Source organism: Engystomops pustulosus, chromosome 10 (assembly GCF_040894005.1).
Source record: "Engystomops pustulosus chromosome 10, aEngPut4.maternal, whole genome shotgun sequence".
Classification (NCBI taxonomy): domain Eukaryota; kingdom Metazoa; phylum Chordata; class Amphibia; order Anura; family Leptodactylidae; genus Engystomops; species Engystomops pustulosus.
Genome location: NC_092420.1, coordinates 10,964,077 through 10,985,863, shown reverse-complemented (window position 1 = coordinate 10,985,863; position 21,787 = coordinate 10,964,077). Strand labels below are relative to the sequence as shown.

Below are 21,787 nucleotides of genomic sequence, written 5' to 3'. Positions count from 1 at the left end.
ATACTGTGTGTGTAGTGCGGGTGTATACGGCGTTATATACTGTGTGTGTAGTGCGGGTGTATACGGCGTTATATACTGTGTGTGTAGTGCGGGTGTATACGGCGTTATATACTGTGTGTGTAGTGCGGGTGTATACGGCGTTATATACTGTGTGTGTAGTGCGGGTGTATACGGCGTTATATACTGTGTGTGTAGTGCGGGTGTATACGGCGTTATATACTGTGTGTGTAGTGCGGGTGTATACGGCGTTATATACTGTGTGTGTGTAGTGCGGGTGTATACGGCGTTATATACTGTGTGTGTGTAGTGCGGGTGTATACGGCGTTATATACTGTGTGTGTGTAGTGCGGGTGTATACGGCGTTATATACTGTGTGTGTGTGTGTGTACTGGCGGTGTGTATACGGCGTTATATACTGTGTGTGTGTGTGTACTGGCGGTGTGTATACGGCGTTATATACTGTGTGTGTGTGTGTACTGGCGGTGTGTATACGGCGTTATATACTGTGTGTGTGTGTGTACTGGCGGTGTGTATACGGCGTTATATACTGTGTGTGTAGTGCGGGTGTATACGGCGTTATATACTGTGTGTGTAGTGCGGGTGTATACGGCGTTATATACTGTGTGTGTAGTGCGGGTGTATACGGCGTTATATACTGTGTGTGTAGTGCGGGTGTATACGGCGTTATATACTGTGTGTGTAGTGCGGGTGTATACGGCGTTATATACTGTGTGTGTAGTGCGGGTGTATACGGCGTTATATACTGTGTGTGTAGTGCGGGTGTATACGGCGTTATATACTGTGTGTGTAGTGCGGGTGTATACGGCGTTATATACTGTGTGTGTAGTGCGGGTGTATACGGCGTTATATACTGTGTGTGTGTGTGTACTGGCGGTGTGTATACGGCGTTATATACTGTGTGTGTGTGTGTGTGTGTGTGTACTGGCGTTATATACTGTGTGTGCACATGGAGGAGGTGTATATATTGTATAGTTGTGTGTGTGTGTTCATACCTGTATATACGGTATATCTATATATATATTTGCACATTCTATAGTGTGTGGTGGTTATTTTGGTTACACTATATTGTGGTCTGATGACAGATTTTTCAGCAATGATGTAATCTGCATTGATGACCATTGGATGGATGTGTACGGGGTCTCCCGGTCACTAGAACAGGGTTTTACACAATTACCAAAGTATCAACATAAAACCTTTTATTCTGATGTTAATTATAGAACAGCAATGACTGGAGCTCAGAGAGAGATTATAACGACGTGTTCTGCAGTCACCAGTCAGTAGGGAGAGCACAGGACCTCCGCACCGGGCACAGGACATCACCGGCCTATCACACGGCTCTGCTGGGATCTGCTCCGCTCTTCTTCCAGGCTCTTCCATAATTCTGTGACTGCTGAAGGATTCTTGCCCACAACTTTGTCACGAAATATTTTCCATAGGTTACATCAGGACTCTGTGCTGTGATCGTTTTATTGTTTCAATGTTTTTTGAAAGGTTCTGATAGACACTTTTATTCACTCTGCGATGTAGCTGTATACGAGGTCCAACTCTTCTGCTGCAAAAAACATTCCCCAAACCATGACACTTCCTCCACCATCTTTCACTGACTTTTTACAAACTTTGGTTCAGTCTTTCCCCAATTTCTAAACAAACTTAGTTTACCACTTGTCCTCTGTCCGCACAATAGGCTCCTCAGGTGAGTCCAGACCTTTTGAGTATTTATGCTAATGAGAGGTTTGGTCACTGCTGATTGGGCTTTCTTTACTCGAGAGACTGATTCTTACCCTGTACAGTGGTGAGCTGGCGAGTAATTCCAGCTGCGGTGATGAAACAATTACCCATGGAGATTCTCCGCATTATCCTGTCCTCTCTTGTACTTGTCTTTCGGAGGTGACCAGTCTTCTTGTGGGACTTGAATGAGTTTGTGATGTAAGATTCTAGAAATCACAAACTTGGAACAACCAATTTCTCTTGCTATGGCTGATAGGGTCACCCCTTTTGACCTTCATCTGCAGCCTACAGGTTTCGGTCAATTTGGAACCCAAGCAACATTTGTGGAAAGTTACTGGCAGTTACTAAGGGAGGTGTCACACATGGCGTTTTGAACCCATTTTTAGTCTGTTAAAAAATGCATGCGTTTTTGAAGACATACAGGTTTTTTTTAAAATGCATCCATATTTTTTATGGTTTAGTCTGTTTTTCCCCATTTAAGATAATTGGGAAAAACTGACAAAAACTGATGCTTAAAAACGGACCAAAAACGCCATGTATGCTAGTTTCTGGCATCGAATCTCTGAAATAATCACAATTTCTTGGGATTATTTTTGGGGTTATTATACCTCCGCACCATGTGAACATTCTATAGTATCAGGTGTATGTGTTGCCTATTTGGACATGCTATAGTATTGGGCGTATATATGGTGTATAGATGGATGTAGAGGGGATGTGCCATTTCCATTCCTTCCGTTTTTTCTATTTTCAAAAGTGTCAAAAATTGCCTCAAATTTGGGTGTGAATTATGTCCATTGTATATTATCTGCTGTGTATATGGGATGTATTGTTTGTATGGATATGTTTCTAGATGCACATCCAATATTGTGAACAGAAATGTCTGAAGTTCCTTTGCGATGATCTGGATGTATTGTGTTTATATAGTATTTTATTTTTTAAATGTTTTTTGTTTTATGTAAAATTTGATAAGTTTGCAGGTGTTGTCTCTATGTCATTATACCTGTGGATAGATTATAGTCCTGTACACCGGGTGCTGTCCTTAATTGTAACACTTTTATGATGCCACCCGTGTGTCTCCAGCCTGATCCGTCCTCACCATAATTATCCGTGATTACGATTCTGCTTCGTTAGCTTCAGCACGGTCCTGTGTAATGACCGCATGGACTTCCCCTGACTACTTGGGCTGCCGTCACATGAAGCGTTTTGAAATACGTTTTTAACATGTACATATTTACATTGCGCTGCGTTTGGCTGGTTTTCTTTATTGTTTAAAGTGTAAGCAGCTGTGAAGATGTGAACACGACTGCTTACACTTCCAGCAATAAAGAAACTTTCAAACCAGCCAAACGTAGGGTAAACTGGGTAACCCTTTGACGCTCTATGGCATGGCTGTACGGCACAGAGGTGCAGGGGGTTTAGGACTCACGGGCTGAGCCCTCTTCATACACAGGTGGGGATAGTTGCATATCGCATCAAATCCCCCACCGCTAATAACCACCGGCCACGGCTGTTAACCCTTCCGATGCTTTGCCGGCAGCATTCAAGATCGCGTTGTGTGGACGCCGCCATCTTGGATCTGATCGTCACTCCCCCGAACGTCATCGGCAGGCTGCAATCGGTTGTCATGACAGCCTCAGGGTCTTTGTCATGGTTTGTGAAGATTCGTTATAATGAGCCATTGGCTCGTTGTAATAAGTAATGTGCAAAAATGCCATATATTGCAATACAGTAGTATATGGTAGGAATGATCCGACCATCTAAGGTTAATGTACCCTAAAGGGTCTAAAAAAAAACTGTAAAAAAAAAAAGAAAGTTTAAAAAAAATAATTAAAGGTAAATAACCTAAAAGTTCAAATCGCCCCCCTTTCCCTAGAACTGACATAGAACGTAATAAACAGTAAAAGTCACATACACAATAGGTATGACTGCGTCCCAAAATGCCCGATCTAGTTATGGATTTTTGAAGGTGGATGCGAGAAATGAGCGAAAAAACCCTGCGTCCTTAAGGGGTAAAAACACACAATAAAGATCGATATTCCTTAGCATCTGCTTTCTTTGTTCCGACTTTATGCATTCATCCAGATGTGGGAACATTAATTATTTGGTGTGAATCACCCCCCATATTTACATAAAGGGGTTTCTGGCCGTTGTCTATAAGTTTCTGTATAGTCACCTGGTCATGGATTTGTTTTATAGATTGCACTCGCTTTTCTACTCCAGAACTCTTCAGCTTTTTTTTATATTTTTGATGGCTAGAGATGTGATTTTTTCTGTATTGGTTTATCTGATGATTATCTAACTTATAACAAGAGATAAATGTTTGATGAAAGTTTTGGTGCATTTACCTTTGGGATTTCCCCTCTTTCAGTTAATGCCACAATCATTATAGTGCTGTAGTTACATTGTGTTTGTCTATAAATTGTTACATCTATAATAATGAGATCACATTTAGGCCCCATGCACATGACCGTCGGGGCGACTTGTGTAGGGCCGCAAACTTGTGGCAGTACATACATGGCAGTGGCTCCACGGAGTGATACGGTGCCGCCAGTAAGATGTGTAGGAGGGGTCACTCCTCCTCCTCTCGGGCAGTCACATGTAGGTTGCATTTTGTTTGCGTTTAACGCGTGTGTTTTTAAACAGCTGAAGAGGGGGCGGTGCTGTATAGTATAGGGGTGGGAGGGGGCGGCGGTGTGTGCATACTATTGGGGGGGAGGTGGCGGTGTGTGTGTGCATACTATTGGGGGGGTAGCGGCGGTGTGTGTGTGTATACTATTGGGGGGGAGGTAGCGGCGGTGTGTGTATACTATTGGGGGGGTAGCGGCGGTGTGTGTGTATATTATTGGGGGGGAGGTAGCGGCGGTGTGTGTGTGTATACTATTGGGGGGGGTAGCGGCGGTGTGTGTGTATACTATTGGGGGGGAGGTGGCGGTGTGTGTGTGTATACTATTGGGGAGGAGGTAGCGGCGGTGTGTGTGTATATTATTGGGGGGGAGGTAGCGGCGGTGTGTGTTCATACTATTGGGGGGGTAGCGGCGGTGTGTGTGTATATTATTGGGGGCGAGGTAGTGGCGGTGTGTGTGTGTATATTATTGGGGGGGAGGTAGTGGCGGTGTGTGTGTGTATACTATTGGGGGGGAGGTAGTGGCGGTGTGTGTGTGTGTGTGTGTGTATACTATTGGGGGGGAGGTAGCGGCGGTGTGTGTGTGTGTGTATACTATTGGGGGGGAGGTAGCGGCGGTGTGTGTGTGTGTGTATTATTGGGGGGGAGGTAGCGGCGGTGTGTGTGTATACTATTGGGGGGGAGGTAGCGGCGGTGTGTGTGTATACTATTGGGGGGGAGGTAGCGGCGGTGTGTGTGTATACTATTGGGGGGGAGGTAGCGGCGCTGTGTGTGTATACTATTGGGGGGAGGTAGCGGCGGTGTGTGTGTGTGTACTATTGGGGGGGAGGTAGCGGCGGTGTGTGTGTGTATACTATTGGGGGGGAGGAGTAGCGGCGGTGTGTGTGTGTATACTATTGGGGGGGAGGAGTAGCGGCTGTGTGTGTATACTATTGGGGGGGTAGCGGCGTTGTGTGTGTATACTATTGTCGCTGTAGTTAGCGGCAGCCTGTAGTATGGTGGGAGCCGCGTAGTGTGACTTGTAGATTTTGGAGTATAGGAAATTGATGGGAACCACAACCCCCGCCACCTCCTATAGTTGGGCGTCTTGTAGCTTTGTCCTGATCCCGGGTTGAGCGCCCGCCCGCTACATGTGCCGCTCCTCGCTTTGTGCCCTGGTCTATTATTCGGCTGTAATTGAATTCCCTGTGAGCGGTGACAGGCGGCCGCTGCCTCCTCCCTGCACAGATGGCGCCGGGTAATCCTCCTCCTGCCACATCTCCGCCTCGCGTCATTAATACGGACAACTCCGTGCATGAGATGAGAACTTCATCCACCACTAATGTGCAGGGCGCAGGGATGACCCCGGTCTGCGGTGACCCCTATAGATCTAGTGTCGGGGGCTGTGTAGATATTTGTGTTTTAGGATTTTCTATGTCCAGTGAAGAAAATAAGTGAAGCAAATCTGCTCGAAGAAATGATAAATAATCTTCCCGTTTTTTGTATGCAGCTCCTATGCCGAGCCATGTATCTCTGACTATACACTGCGTTTATATCCTGTGTGCTGCTCTGTCCAGCTGTTACTATGTTCCCCAGGTTTCTATTCGGGGGCTCTTCTTAAAGGGATCCTTTCCCCAGGCTACACATGAGCCGCTGGGATTGGTGACCCCTTCCCTGTGTGTCCTGGGGGGGGTTGTCGGATACTGTACAGGCACAACGCTCACCACACACCTCATTAGTAACAATGTTACTTTCCTCTAAGTGATTGTGATTCTTACTTCGCTCTTTCTTATTGTTTCAGACTATTTGTTTCTTCCTTGACGGAGAGTTTATCCACAAAGAGTCGCCAAGATAGCTGGCCCAGGTAGAAAACGTCGCACCCCTGACCCAGACAACATTACTGACCCCGGGGGCCCGTACGTTTCCACTAAGCGGCAGAAGATGTCGCACCCTGCCGAGGGCACAGGGCAGAGGAGGGTGACGCGAGGAGCCGAGGATGCCATCAATAAGAAGAAGCAGAAGGATCGAGCCAACCAGGAAAGCAAAGAAGGCAAGATGGCGTCCGGCGCCGAGCCCAGGAAAGGTTTGTTGCTCTTGATAGCCTTCATCCGGAGCACCAGCACACGCCAGCTACACCATGAGTTCAGGCAGTAGCGCCATACATTGTATACTGGTTGTGATGGGTATTGCAGCCCGGCCTCTTGAATAGGACTGAGCTGTGAATAGACCGCTTGTCCAATAGATGTTGTGATGCAGAAGCGCCGCTTACTGCAGTGCGGAGACTGTGCCAAACAGCTAGGCAGACTCCTCAATTTCCCAAATTTCGACTCCGACTCCACCAAAAAAAATGGCCTCTGACGCCCAACTCCTGTTTTCCTGGTCCCTCTAGCGGGGCTAAGATAAATGCTGCTTTCCTTCCCATTACTTATTATTCTAACCTATAGTAGAGGAGCTGCACTGCTGAGCATGTACATAAAGTGCAGAACACATTCATCTCAACTAAAAGGGGGATCAGGGGTGCACAGGCCACAAGCAGCCTGTAAAGCCTTGAGTTGTGGTCTGCACCCTGTTCACCGTCCTGTGAGCACTTCCATAACTGCTATGGGGTCTTCTGGTCTTCTCTGGGGTCTGCACTATTATTATCTGCACCGAATGCAGGATTTGGTATTTATTGCCATACTGTGGTATTTATAATTTCTGTGCTAGCATTTTGTGCTGTTCTGTGGTTGTTGGCACATCTAGGGTGCTGGTTACTGATGCGGCCCCTTAAAGGTCTGACAATGTGGAACAATAAATGTTGCTCACCCCCGACCTAAATCCTTAGATCAGGAATAGAACTGACATTTAAAGGAAATTTTTAGAATTAATTATATGTTTGCGGAGTTGCAGTTGGACTCCACCAAAATTGTCTATACTGATATATCCTATATACATGTGTTATACATGTCCTGGAATATCCCTTTAAGAAGGGCAGCAGAAGGGTCACCCATTACTAGGTGCGAGTAGCACTGCTGATATCTTTATGAGCAGTTACATAGGAGCCCTGGAGATTATGGAGCTCAGCATCTTACTATGAATGTGTTGCTGTGTGATAATCGTGATAACAGATGGCAGATAATCCTGTGCACTACCTGCCGCGATGCTCTGCGTGTCACAGCTCATTACCTCATCTCTCCGTCCTATATTCCTAATTGTGTGTAAATGTTTACTTGGAGCGTGAGGAGATATCATTATCGGGAAGATATAAACTTCCTTGTTACATAATTTATAAGTCACCTGGGAGCAATATTACTGTGTAACACTACAGGGAACTGTGACATTACTGATCCTGTATTATACCCCAGAGCTGCACTCACTATTCTGCTGCTGGTGCAATCACTGTGTACATACATGACATTACTTATCCTGTACTGATCCTGAGTTACATCCTGTATTATACTCCAGAGCTGCACTCACTATTCTGCTGCTGGTGCAGTCACTGTGTACATACATGACATTACTTATTCTGTACTGATCCTGAGTTACATCCTGTATTATACTCCAGAGCTGCACTCACTATTCTGCTGCTGGTGCAGTCACTGTGTACATACATGACATTACTTATCCTGTACTGATCCTGAGTTACATCCTGTATTATACTCCAGAGCTGCACTCACTATTCTGCTGCTGGTGCAGTCACTGTGTACATACATGACATTACTTATCCTGTACTGATCCGGAGTTGCATCCTGTATTATACCCCAGAGCTGCACTCACTATTCTGCTGCTGGTGCAGTCACTGTGTACATACATGACATAACTTATCCTGTACTGATCCTGAGTTACACATCCTGTATTATACCCCAGAGCTGCACTCACTATTCTGCTGCTGGTGCAGTCACTGTGTACATACATGACATTACCTATCCTGTACTGATCCTGAGTTACACATCCTGTATTATACCCCAGAGCTGCACTCACTATTCTGCTGCTGGTGCAGTCACTGTGTACATACATGACATAACTTATCCTGTACTGATCCTGAGTTACACATCCTGTATTATACCCCAGAGCTGCACTCACTATTCTGCTGCAGGTGCAGTCACTGTACATACATGACATTACTTATCCTGTACTGATCCTGAGTTACATCCTGTATTATACCCCAGAGCTGCACTCACTATTCTGCTGCTGGTGCAGTCACTGTGTACATACATGACATTACTTATCCTGTACTGATCCCGAGTTACATCCTGTATTATACCCCAGAGCTGCACTCACTATTCTGCTGCTGGTGCAGTCACTGTGTACATACATGACATTACTTATCCTGCACTGATCCTGAGTTACATCCTGTATTATACTCCAGAGCTGCACTCACTATTCTGCTGCTGGTGCAGTCACTGTGTACATACATGACATTACTTATCCTGCACTGATCCTGAGTTACATCCTGTATTATACTCCAGAGCTGCACTCACTATTCTGCTGCTGGTGCAGTCACTGTGTACATACATGACATTACTTATCCTGTACTGATCCTGAGTTACATCCTGTATTATACCCCAGAGCTGCACTCACTATTCTGCTTGCTCTCTGCAGATGATGGCACATGTTCTGAGTTGCTCATGCAGTGTATGAGGTGACATCTTTGGGTAGCCGGGGCGCTGCCATGGTATCGAGTCTCCTCCACCTTGTTTCCTAGGAGATGTAAACAGATGATATTGTTCTCTGTAAAACATGTCCGCAGCCTCCCTATACAAGTTGGGAGTGAAGTGACACAAGCCGGTGGGAGGAGGAGGTCATCCTTGATTGTGCCATAAGATCAGTGGATTAATGTAACAATAAAACCTTGATTAGAGACTTCTGACGTCTGACAATGAATGAAGAAGAATTTGCAGCAAGAGGCAGGTAGTTAGTACTATCTGTACCTACATTATTCACAGCTGGCCCGCCACTCTAGGCACAGATAGTGCTGCCTCCTTGACTCTCCCTACAAATTTGTGTAGAGGCAGGGAGGTGGTACTATCTGTATCCCCATTATTTGTCCCATTCATTATACATGAATCTTTCACCTCTGACCCCATCTTTTGGGAATATTTTGGGCGCAGTGTGTTACACTGTTCTTGCTCTCCTAGTAACTATAATCTCTTGCAGCCATTGGCAGATTTTATGATTCACGTTTCTGGTTTCAGACATGATGATCGACTGGAAGCAGAATTCGGGGGAGGTTATCGTCAAACTGAACCCCGGACCGGGAGCGATCAACGTGGACGAGCTGAAGGCGGAGTTCACCGATACGGACTGCGTGATCAGCTTCCCAGGTATCTGAGGGCCGGGGAGATGTTCCTTGTATCTCCCCCTGTATTACTTATTTATACATTGCTGATGGGGGGGAGAAGTGAAGCCTCCAGGATTAACCCATTCCTGGGCACTTCCTTATAGCCACCGTTTTGCTTTTGCAGAGGGAAACCAGTGGGATTGCCACTTCCATGAAGAAATTGAAGGCTCCTGCAGTAAAATTCAATACAAAGAGAAGGGGAACTTCCTGCAATTAATTTTACAAAAGAAGATTCCAATGAATAAGTGGCCGAGCCTTCAGGTGAGTGTCGTGATGTCCCCTCCCTGTGGTATCAGATCAGCTGATCCATTCAAACCCCATGCACTGCTGCCTGATCCCCCTTCAGCTCTGCACAGTTGATCCTCTGGGGTCTCATAGGCAGAAAGCCCCACCTAGTGGTCAATCCTGAGATAAACGCTTTGATGACTTTCTGTGGTCATGATGTAGCACAGGTGTTCATGCTGAACCCCTATAAAAGCAAATCCACCACCATGATAAACCAGGGACGCTTGTTAGTAAAAGCATAAGTTTATGAGACAACAAATCTAAAACCACATGAAATAAGAGGAACAACACAGACAAAATATAGGGCCCGCATAAGATCACAATGTATTCTAATGACACAATAGGAAACTTCACTCCTACTACACTGAATCCAGTAGCCAGATCCCATAGGAGACTGAAGGAGTAGAGCCCCGAGATGCGTTTAGTATAGGACGCTTTGTCAAGGGTATGCGAGCAGCACAGTGGATCAGTGGTTAGCATTAAAGCCTTGCAGCGTTGGGGACCTGGGTTCAAATCCCAGGGTCAACATCTGCAAGGAGTTTGTATGTTCTCTCTGTGTTTGCGTTGGTTTCCATCGGGTTCCTCTGATTTCCTCCAACACTCCAAAACATACTGGTAGGATGATTAGATAGTGAGCCCCATTGGGGAGAGGGACCGATTTGGCAAACTCTGTGCAGCGCAGTGTAATATGTGTGCGCTATATAAATAAAGGAACTATTATTATGCTAATGAGCCTACAGGGCTCTGGGGGCTTTTACCAGAACCTCCCGTAATATAGCTTCACAGGCTGTTACTTTGTGCAGTTTGCAGCATGTTCAGGGAGCATAGGAAGCAGGATAACAGCATGTGAAGCTACAGCACAGAGGGCCACAGTCCTGGTGCCCGGATCTTTTGAGTAAGTTCCCTTGCTTTATCGTCCTTGATTTTGGGGGTAGATTTCCTTTAACTTTTATGGGGTTTTGGAATATAACTGTCCCCGAACTCCTAAAACTCCTGACCCACCAGCCCCCCGATCCATACGAGGAGCTTTGAGAGAATGTGGCTGCCTCTGTTTTCCTGATTATTTGGGGTTATAGCAGTCGTAGCGCAGTCCTGTACAAGCTGTCACCAGTGAATTATTGCTCCAGGTAATTGGATAGTCTGATACATATGTTTGCTGAGGACCCAACCCCGTTGTCCCTTAAGGGATTCTTAGTTTTGTATATTGGGTTTTTGGTGGGATCCCTGGTCTCTCTCCTGTCCTTTTGGCCATGTGCAGTTGTATTAGCAGTTACTACCCATAAGCAAGAGCCAAAAGTCATAGGGTAAAAGAAACTGCCCCGTGTGAGTTACCCCATAGAAGCCTGTAGGGCGAGGGACCAACAATCTTCTAATAAATAGAAAATGAACGACTTTCTATTGCAGAAAAAGAAGAAAGACCTCGTGAAGGAGCAGGTGAAGCCCCTGGGCTTTGTGAGAGAGAACGGAAAGGCCAAGACCCCCATGAAGACCCCAATATCTGATGCTAATCAGGCGCAACCCACTGGGAACCCAGAAGTCAGGAAGATTAAACCGGAGTTCAGAAGCATCAGGCGAGGCCAGGAATCTGGAGATGCAAACGCAGGGGCACGGAGCCCCAACTCTAGGAAGTCTGGCACCAGCCCCGCTCCACAAAGCGGGACCCCGGGTAGGAGGAGCTCACCCCACAAGATGCCCTCTACACGGGAGGGCAGTCCCAGGAACCAGAGAACAGGCAGCAATGACGGCAGCCATAAGTGTCCGGGCGGAAAAGGGAAGGACAAACTTACTGATCACATCCAAGCCAAGGAGAGATCAACAGCCCCAAAACCTGCCAGTCCCAGGGTGGAGGCATCGGGAGTCCTAGGACGAAAGGTAAGACTTTAACATGGATCCCCACTTGTTACCCTTCCCATGTCTAAAGTGATCACAAATTGTCCCTATTTTGGGGACTCAAATCAACGGGTGTGATCCTTGGGATTCCTGGAAGTGATCAGTCCCCCTGTGGCTCCACCACAGGATTACCAAAGCATTACACAGTGAATATACTCATTAATGAGGACATACCCTACAGAGTTGGGAGGAGAGGTTGGATCTAATAGCAGATTTCTAGATCTACGGTGTTCGGTTCTATCTCACTCATTCGGTAAATGTGGGAGCCTACATTATAGAGCAGTGGTGGCGAACCTATGGCACGGGTGCCAGAGGTGGCACTCAGAGCCCTCTCTATGGGCACCTGTGCCATCACCCCACCACAGACTTCGCCAGACAGGGCTCAAGGCGTCATGCAGTCCCAGGCAGCCTAGGACCCTAGAAGGAAGCTACAATGATAACCAAAGCTTTTTCTCCTTCTTTGTACTGTATTGGTGTCCTCAGGTGCCTAAACAATTTAAACATGTGACACAGCAAGTAGTAATAAGTTACTGTTTAAATTGTGGCATCGGCACTTTGCGAAAAATATGTGGGTTTTGGATGTAGTTTGGGCACTCGGTGTCTTAAAGGTTCACCATCACTGTTATAGAGCTTTAAAAGTACCAGTGATGCGCCCTCTACAGTTAGGATTTAGTAGTGCAAGTTAACCCAGTTTTTACTTTCTTAGAGCTGCAATACTAAACGCAACTAGTAGTGTAGATTTGTACCGTGTTAGCCATGGAGAGCAGAAGAAGAGTGAAGAAATCAGGCGATACCTTTTTGAGGCTAACTGAGTATATTTGATGGTGAGCTTTCGAGAATACTAGTTCTCTTCGTCAGACATAAACGCAACCCATAGACAGACGTGTACCCAGCTTTTCCAGGGTCTTTGACAGGTTATGCCATTAGTAAAACACTTAAAGGGGTTTGCCATGAATAACGATTTGTCTTGTGCTCATCAGTAACTATGAATAGGTGATTGGGGCGCTGACACCCACTACCTTTATGATTGGCTAATAATGGACTGTCCTGCAAATGGAGCATTTATGGTTATTTATGGCCAACCCAGTATAAAGAGCAATGAGAGCAAACTCATATACTCTCTAGTAATGGGTAAGTAAGCAGGGGAACGGGGACTGGTTCTAAAATTATACTTCTGCCGCCTGGGTCAGGTTACCAAATGTTGAGTAAGAGCCGATCCTAAGAATAGCTGCTGCCCGAACACATGTGTAAAGCGGAGGAATGGTCTCTGTGGCCTGTGTCCATTCCTAAAACCTAATGAGCAGAGAAGAGTCACATTTTGCTTGAGATGAGTTGCATTTGGAGGCTGCAGGGGGAGGGTCACTTTAGAGTCCTCTCTTCCGTTCTTTAGCACCTAGAAACTTGTTGCTGCTGTCATGTTAAAGACAAGAATTTCCTCTTTCAGATCACATCAGATTTATGGTTCTGTGATCTACAGAGCAGGAGAAATAAGCAGTTACTGACATAGTTGGGAATGTGAGCTGCAGATAAATACAATTCCTCCCTTTCTGCCTGTATTTCCAGTTATGTAGTTCACAGAACCACAATCCTGAAAGATGAGATTCTTATTTCTAATATGGCACCAGCAGCATGTTTCTAGGTGCTATAGAACTGGAGATGTCTGAAGTTGCTCTCCCCCTGGAGCACCTAAACTTGACTCCCCTCGGGCAAATATGACACTCTTCTGCTCATTGTCACAATTTTTTATTTATTGGTGAATGGGTAAGATTTCACCTAAATGAATGAAATCCTAGGAAGAACATTGGGTAGATACTTGTTTCAGACAATTTTAGTGATGACTTTTTTTTAATTAGAAAGTTGGCAACTAATTGTATAATTACTAATTAATATTTTTTGTCCCTTCTTATAGGTTGACACAGAGAAGACTCCTCTCCCTAGGCCAGGAGCACTACACCAGTCCACCGCCCCTCCTGCACAACCCCTTTGTACCACTAGTCCCGCTCCGGCACCGCCTGGTGACTTGACTTTGGATCTGCCATTGATGTCAAAAGACTTGACCCAACTTTCTACAGAACAATTTGCTGATGGTCAGGAAGAGGCATCAAAATCTCCCATGGATGATAGAAACACTAGTGATCCTTCTTCCAGGGGGACATCCCAGGCTGGAGCCGGACAGACGGAGAGCGCGGCTGGGAGCGGAGGTTCTTCTGAGGGTTACAGCATAGACAAAGCATCTGAAGGTAATTGCTGGATAATCAGTATTTTATGTAATTAAAATGCACTCTTTTTATCAGTTCGGGGTGCAGTCACATGTTGCACTAGTTTTTTGTTTCGAGTAAAACACATGTAATCGGTAACCAGCGCCCTGTGTCTTACAATTAAATAATACAAGACCACGGTTTTTTGTTACCAGTCGCGTGCTTTTTTTCAATAGAAACGCATTTGCGATCGGGCCCAGCGCTAGCATTTCGTTAAGATACCCAGCACTAGCCGGCGTGTGACCGCACCCTAAAGGGTCATTCCAATATTACAAGGTAATATCATATTGCTCCCATCATAATCTTGTGAGTCTGCCATTGGAGTCAGCTGGGCACAGCGCTCTGCTATCGAACAGAAGCTCATTGCAAAGTGCTAAGAGGACAGCAGTGTGAGGACACGCTTGGAAAAGCTACAATCCTAGAATGTAAATCCATATTTCACAGTACTGCTGCTACTAACCTAATACACAAAGGTATAATTGCACATCTCTCCAGGGATGGAGCATACGACTGACTGCAGTGCCACACCGGCTGACAGGTTCCCTTTATTTCACCATAGTGTTGAGGCCATCTCTTCCTGACCTGGAGACGTCTATAGTATAGCTCTAGGCTGTTCTGTCTTCATACATGTCTGTCCCCTGTCCTGGCACATAAGACAAGGTTGGGTTCTCCACCCCCAGCCGTCATCCTCCTGCTGGATTATGTTACCAGCCGAGTCGTCTTGGAGGATTCTGCTCCCCCCTTTCCCGTTACTTTCAACTTGAAGTTGTTTATCTCATTGCTCGGCGTGTGCCTGGTAACTAGGCCCGGAGGTTACAGGCCCGACCTCTGCCGTGTATCTGCATCTCCTCCTGTAGTATCTGGACAACATGACTTATCCCTCAAGCAATGATATGACCCTTAAAGGTAACAGAGCAAAAAGCTCATGTGGTCAATGCGACAAACGTGCCGGACACAGAGTAGTAGCAAGCGCAGAATCTCCAAAATGTAGACCTAAAGGATGGAACTTATTACTTTACCTTCGTATGAACCTGAGCGATGTGAGGTTCTGCAGCAGCTGGGTCAAGTAGCATTGAGGTTCTGCAGATGATGGAGGGGGGTCCAGGTGAGCGCTGTAGCAGCGATGTCCTGCAGCAGCTGAGTCGTGTAGAAGTTCTGCAGTGGATGATGGAGGAGTGGGGTCCAGGTGAGGCTTGTAACAGTGAGGTTCTGCAGCAGCTGAGTCAATGGAAGAAGTGGAGTAATCCCCTTCTGAGATGCAGCAGCAACAGTGAAGTACTTGGCTTTTCCTTGATGTCTACTCTTCCCTCTTCTTGCCTTGCAGATGTGGAGCCTTACGTGAACCTGACCTTTGTGAAGAATGACTATTATGAGAAGGGCAATGACGTGGTGGTGGTCCACGTGTACGTGAAGGAGATCAGTAAGCCCACCTCCCGCGTCTTGTTTCGGGAGCAGGATTTTACACTGATCTTTCAGACTAGGTAAGGGCCAGGACTATACATTATGATTGATGTGTCTGTAGGCTGTGCTACATCTATACGTGTAATATTATTTTCTACTTTTAGCGACCTGAACTTTCTCCGGCTCCATCCTGGTTGTGGCCCGGATACTGTATTCCGGTGGCAGGTCAAGCTCAGGTGAGAGGTCGTCATCTTCACTTGTAGTATGTGACTCGCCAATCTTTGCTTTGTAATGAATATTTACACTTTGGCTTTCATTGTAGGAACCTTATTGATCCAGATCAGTGCAAATACAACTTTGCCGGGGTTCGCATTGACATTTCCCTCCAGAAGAAGCAGTGTCAGCGGTGGGGGGGTCTCGAGGCTCCCGCAGCACAAGGTCTGTACCCTGAATTCTACCTTTGGACTGAGGTCTTCATTGAGTAAAGCTGACTTTAAAGGGAACATACCGCCACGATTCTACCCAATATAGGTAGAACGGGTGGTAGGTGGATGTATGGGACGTGAGGATAGCCTTTTTTAGGGCGTGGAGTAGCCGCGACGTGTAGCCTCGTGTCCGGCTACTCCACTTCCCAGTAGCCGCTTAAGAAAATTTACATATTCGGGTATTAAAGTTTTAAAAGGCAAGCGGGGACGTGAGGATTAGCTCTAAAAAGGGCTATTCTCACGTCCCGTTCATGCACCTACCACCCGTTCTACCTTTTATAGGTAGAATCGTGGTGGTAGGTTCCATTTAAGGGGAACATTTTTAACTTCTGCTATATGAATGCCAATACCATAATTTTGGGGTATTGATGTAGCGGTAGGGGGGCTGGAATAGGTTCGTGTTCTCTCCATATGCTTGCACACATTAGCTGCTAAACAAAGCCCTACTTTCCCCCTTTTTAAGGTGCAGTGGGTGGTGCAAAGGTTGCAATGCCTGCAAGTCCTGCCCCCCTCGACAAAGCGACCCCTGGAAGTAACCAGCACCCACTGTCCAGCAAGGAGGAACCCCGAGCCGTGGAAAAGGAGAAGCCGCGGGCCGAGGATGCAAGTCTGGATAAAGTGGCGTCCAGAGCGGCGGCTGATCACGTTCCTGTAAAAGCGGAGCAGCTCATGGCCTCGGTTGGTATTGAAGGTTTCCACAGTATATGCTCTGCAGGGTTAATTCTTCTTTATCTGCGTTTGGTTTGAAGCAGCAGAATAGTCTGAGCCAAAGGTTCTGTCCATGTATATGGGCTGCGTGAGGGAACAGCAGTGTAGCGTCTGTCGAGTTGCTCATGGCCTAAATACAATTTATGGCGCCTTCTGCTTCCAGCTGTGTCATTGCCATAACTCATAGTGTGCTGTACTTTTTCTATTCATCCTAGCCTAAGCCCACCTGCATGGTGCCCCCCATGACCCACAGTGCAATGAGCAGCGACAGCGCCCAGGAGGAAGAGGAGAAGCGAGTGTGTCTGCCGGGCTTCACCGGTCTGGTCAACCTGGGCAACACCTGCTTCATGAACAGCGTCATCCAGTCCTTGTCTAACACGCGGGAGCTGAGGGATTATTTCCAAGGTCAGTGACTCTATGTGCTAATCATCAGGAATATGCTAAGACTCGCCTACTCTTAGACCTCTTGTGAGGGACCTATACCTGTCCACGCTTTTTCTGGTCGGATATCGGTTCCCATAGAAGCCTATTGCATCCTGCAATGGTACGGTGACCACACACACGTGTTACTGTATCGTATCGTCCATGGGAAAATAGAGCATGTTGTATCTCTTCCTGTATGTACGGCCGGACACCATGTCTCGCTATGGAGAGGGCAGAGCAGTGTGTATTGAGGCTTTAGTATCTTATATCTTTCTTACCATCTCCTCTGTTCTTTGCATTTCTGAACAGATCATTCATTTGAATCGGAGATCAATTGCAACAACCCTTTGGGGACCGGCGGGCGCCTTGCTGTCAGCTTTGCTGTCTTGTTAAGGGCTCTATGGAAGGGAACTCATCACGCCTTCCAGCCGTCAAAACTGAAGGTAAGAATAAACCTAGAAAACCTCTTAGGCCTAGTTCTCATCTCTGGTCTTCAGTTATTTTCATCAGTGGTCAGACACATTGAACAGGAGCAGGTCTATCCTTTATACCTTATCTGTGTGTAGTCACCTGTTCTTTGTGCTTCACATCACCTGTTTTTGTCTCGCAACAACTGATGCAAGTAACTGAAAATGAACACAATGCAAAAGCCACGTGTGAATGCAGCCCTACTGCTGCATTCACCTATACGCAATTTAGCTCATGTTATTTTGGATTGGGCCCCATTCACATGTGGCATTTGAGTTGCATTCTGAAACCCAATTCAAGCACAAAATGATTGCATATGTGTTTAGACCCATATGTTGCAATGTTTACATCAGGGGTCTCAAACTCGCGGCCCGCGGGCCAACTGCGGCCCGCGGGACAATATTTTGTGGCCCCCACCTGGTCGCGCTGCATGGAGAGGACTCAGCCGGTAAGTCTTTGCTGCATATTGCAGCAAAGGCTTACCGGCAGTGGCGTACCGATCGCGGTCGCAGGGGTCGCGACTGAGACCGGGCCCATGGTCAGTCAGAGGCCCGCACCTGACCCCTGCGCTGCGCTGATAACTCGGCGCAGCCCAGCGGGCAGATGTTTTAAATTGTGACAGCCGCGGGCCTTCCCGTTACAGCGCACGGACTGTTCTGTATCTGGTCCGTGCGCTGGATCAGGGAGGGCCCGGAGCTATCCCAATTCAAAATAAGAACGGGCCCCCGATCCTCCCACCGTCCCACCCACCTCAGCGGCCGTTCCCACCCATCGCATCCATAGACGCCGACACGTCTGCCTGCGCCGGGTCTGCTGAGGTCCATGACCCGGCACCTGACCTGGCAGACGCGTCATCAGCCGTCGCCTGCGCCGATCTGCAGAAGAGAGAGCGCGAAGAGGAGCGGGATAACTAGGTAAGAGTTTTATTTTTTATCTTGCTTAAGTATATGGGGCCCTGTTTCTATTTGGGGGGGCATAGGTGAAAGTTAGGAAATTTGGGGGGATATTACCTATGGGGGACATTAATCACGGCTACTGCTGGGGGGATATTAATTATGGCTACTGGAGGGGGGGGGCATTAATCATGGCTACTGCTGGGGGGGACATTAATTATGGCTACTGCTGGGGGGGACATTAATTATGGCTACTGGTGGGGGGGACATTAATTATGGCTACTGCTGGAGGGGGGGACATTAATTATAGCTACTGCTGGGGGGGGCTTTAATTATGGCTACTGGTGGGGGGGACATTGATTATGGCTACTGGTGAGGGGGGACTTTAATTATGGCTACTGGTGAGGGGGGACTTTAATTATGGCTACTGGTGAGGGGGGACTTTAATTATGGCTTCTGGTGAGGCGGGACATTGATTATGGCTTCTGGTGGTGGGGGGGGACATTGATTACTGCTACTGGTGGATGGTGTTCAATGTTTTTATGCATACTGGGGGGGGGGCCCTGTTGGGAATTTTGCCCTGGGGCCCAGAGGACTCTAGTTACGCCACTGCTTACCGGTAACACCCGCGATCAGTGCTAGCACCGATCGCGGGTGCTTTCACAGCGATGGCTGCCGGCAAATAAAAAAAATTATTTTTGTACAGGAGTTTTTATGGAATGGAGTGTCCCTGACTGGGCTCAGTGCGGTAGGAGCTTGGGACCCCTCGGTACACAGGACGCGTTCATAGAGAAAACACGTCTCCCAGCTCGGGGCTTTCCTTGCGCTGGGAGACGCCGTGACATTTGAATCTGAATAATGATATTTTGTAAGCGCATTTTGTGTGGAAAACTTGATGCGGCCCAGCCTTACCCAGAATCTACCTCCAACGGCCCCCAGGTAAATTGAGTTTGAGACCCCTGGTTTACATGCAAAACATATGGCGTTTATTCCCAATCGCATGTGTCTAAACAATTAAGGATTGGAGGTGACTCTGCTCCATTGGCTTTGAATTGCTTTTCAAAACGGAATTCACACCCCACATGTCAACACTTAAGACTTCCCATCTTGGTGATTAGCAGATGGCTAAGATAATATACCAGCCGTTTTTTTCAATTGCAGCCACTCCCAGCAGATTGATTGATTCATATATTATCTATAAGTTGGGGTTAAGTGTCTTTAGTGAGACAAGCCCTTTTAAATGGACGAGTTGGCATGTAATATGTGATGTGTTGATACATATGCACTTTCCCAGGCCATTGTTGCCAGCAAGGCCAGCCAGTTCACTGGTTACGCTCAGCACGATGCCCAGGAGTTCATGGCCTTCCTGCTTGATGGACTTCATGAAGACCTGAACCGGATCCAGAATAAGCCATACACAGAGACTGTGGACTCGGATGGAAGGCCCGATGAGGTACTTGGTGACTGTAATACCCTTGTTTTGTTTCCTACATCTGGAATGGTGAGAGACTCATCTACAGAGGAGAATTGCCATCTACAACATTAAAAATAAATGTTGCAGAGAATTGTCTGTAGATGTTTGCAGGAGAGAAGCCAATAGTAACGTAATTGCTCTCCGCTCCCTGAGGGCAGACAACACATTAAATGTCTGTGTTGTGTCTTCTTACAGGAAGTTGCTGATGAAGCGTGGCTGCGCCACAAGATGAGAAATGACTCCTTTGTGGTCGACTTGTTCCAGGGTCAGTACAAGTCAAAGCTGGTGTGTCCGGTCTGTGCAAAGGTGAGATCACATCTGCAACTCTTGACCTGACCTAAACCTGGTGGACGTCTACCACCAGGATGAAAGACTGTATGCAAATGAGCCTGCGGGGCACCAGGCTCCATTAACACCTATGGAGCCTGGAGCCCCACAGGCTCATTTGCATACAGTCCTTTATTAATGCCATTTAAAGGGGTGCAGGATTTCTGTGTCCCAGTGGCTGAATTTCCATTAGCTTAAAATGCTAGGAGGCATCTTCTAGATGCATATAATTTTAATATGCAATAGCGAGAGAGCTAGTTACATAGATTGTGGTGGTTATATCTTCTACTGTTAGCTTCGTATTTAGGGCAGCATCTCTATATCTACCTTGTGTACTGCGCTTCACCATCATTCACACTATGGACAGTAGGCACTGGCTATGGAGATCTTCTCTGTGTATTGCTCTTTATTCCCTCATTCATTTCCTCCATTGCAGGTTTCCATTACCTTTGATCCGTTCCTCTACTTGCCGGTTCCTTTACCCCAGAAGCAGAAGGTTCTCACGGTCTATTACTTTGCAAAAGAACCACATAAGAAGCCTATAAAGGTAAGACTCCTAATAATGATATAAAATAACATACTGCGCATACATACTGTATTTTTCAGAATCTAAGACACAAAAAAAATCTCGATAAATAGTGCCTGTGTATTATAGACTGGAAGGTCGGCAGGATCCAGTACTGGGTGAAACGCTGACCCGGTGTATGGATGTAGCGGTGCTCAGGGTGTTCATGTGAGTGAATGCATCTAGCGGACCTGAGTGAGGAATTGTAGCAAGAGCTGGGTATGAGGTGTATAGGTGTAACAGGGCTGGCTGTGGGTGTGTAGTTGTTGCCGGAGTCGGCTGTGCGGGTTTTATACGTGTGTGTGTGACCAACAGGGAATTTTAAATTTGTATCATATATAATATATTATATTCTATTTTTTTTTTTTTCTTTTCTTTTGGATTACTAAATCTGGGGTGTATTTTATAATCCAAAAAATATGGTATATAATATTAATGCACCATACACTCCATTTCTCTCCCTTCTAGTTCTTGGTCAGTATCTGTAAGGAGAACTCCAGCGCTGCAGACGTCCTCGAGTCCATTTCTCAAAGCGTCAGAGTGAAAGCGGAGAATTTGAAGCTGGCGGAGGTACAGTAACTCATCTGGGTGATAATGTTCCGATCGCAGCCTATATGATTGGTTTGGTTGTGTAAACACTTGCTCAGTGATTAATTTTGTTCACTCTTCCTTGTTTTTTTCTTGTTTGTTTATTTTAATGCAGATTTTGCTGCCATTAATTCGGCTATTAGTGCATTTGTCAGAAAGGATTGGTCCATGTCCGTTACTTGTTGCTTTGGCCCATAAAACTGCACTAAAATATTCACCAAAAGAAGAAACTAATTTGTTTGTTTGGACTTAAAGGGATTGTGTCAAAAATGATGTTAAGATGATTCTTTTTAGTGGTTAAATGGGTTGTCCAGCCCTTTGAGTGAGTTCTATTCATCTCTCTGGATGGAG

The 21,787-nt window shown here is 46.5% G+C and overlaps 1 protein-coding gene across 3 annotated transcripts in view; it reads left to right on the top strand.

The window, feature by feature from the left end:
* The window catches only part of USP19 (ubiquitin specific peptidase 19), a 35,973-nt gene that overhangs the window by 649 nt on the left and 13,537 nt on the right, over nt 1-21,787 (top strand). For 2 of the 3 annotated variants that reach the window (XM_072128047.1, XM_072128045.1), the window contains exons 2-16: nt 6,153-6,434; nt 9,526-9,654; nt 9,796-9,932; nt 11,361-11,828; nt 13,756-14,086; nt 15,429-15,585; nt 15,670-15,741; nt 15,828-15,943; nt 16,454-16,668; nt 16,914-17,103; nt 17,431-17,564; nt 19,777-19,935; nt 20,152-20,262; nt 20,720-20,830; nt 21,317-21,418. In XM_072128047.1, coding sequence (XP_071984148.1) covers nt 6,293-6,434; nt 9,526-9,654; nt 9,796-9,932; nt 11,361-11,828; nt 13,756-14,086; nt 15,429-15,585; nt 15,670-15,741; nt 15,828-15,943; nt 16,454-16,668; nt 16,914-17,103; nt 17,431-17,564; nt 19,777-19,935; nt 20,152-20,262; nt 20,720-20,830; nt 21,317-21,418 — 2,574 coding nt within the window. In that variant the 5' untranslated portion in view covers nt 6,153-6,292. The remainder of the gene's footprint in view (nt 1-6,152; nt 6,435-9,525; nt 9,655-9,795; nt 9,933-11,360; nt 11,829-13,755; nt 14,087-15,428; nt 15,586-15,669; nt 15,742-15,827; nt 15,944-16,453; nt 16,669-16,913; nt 17,104-17,430; nt 17,565-19,776; nt 19,936-20,151; nt 20,263-20,719; nt 20,831-21,316; nt 21,419-21,787) is intronic. The other variant, XM_072128046.1, reaches the window with a different exon arrangement.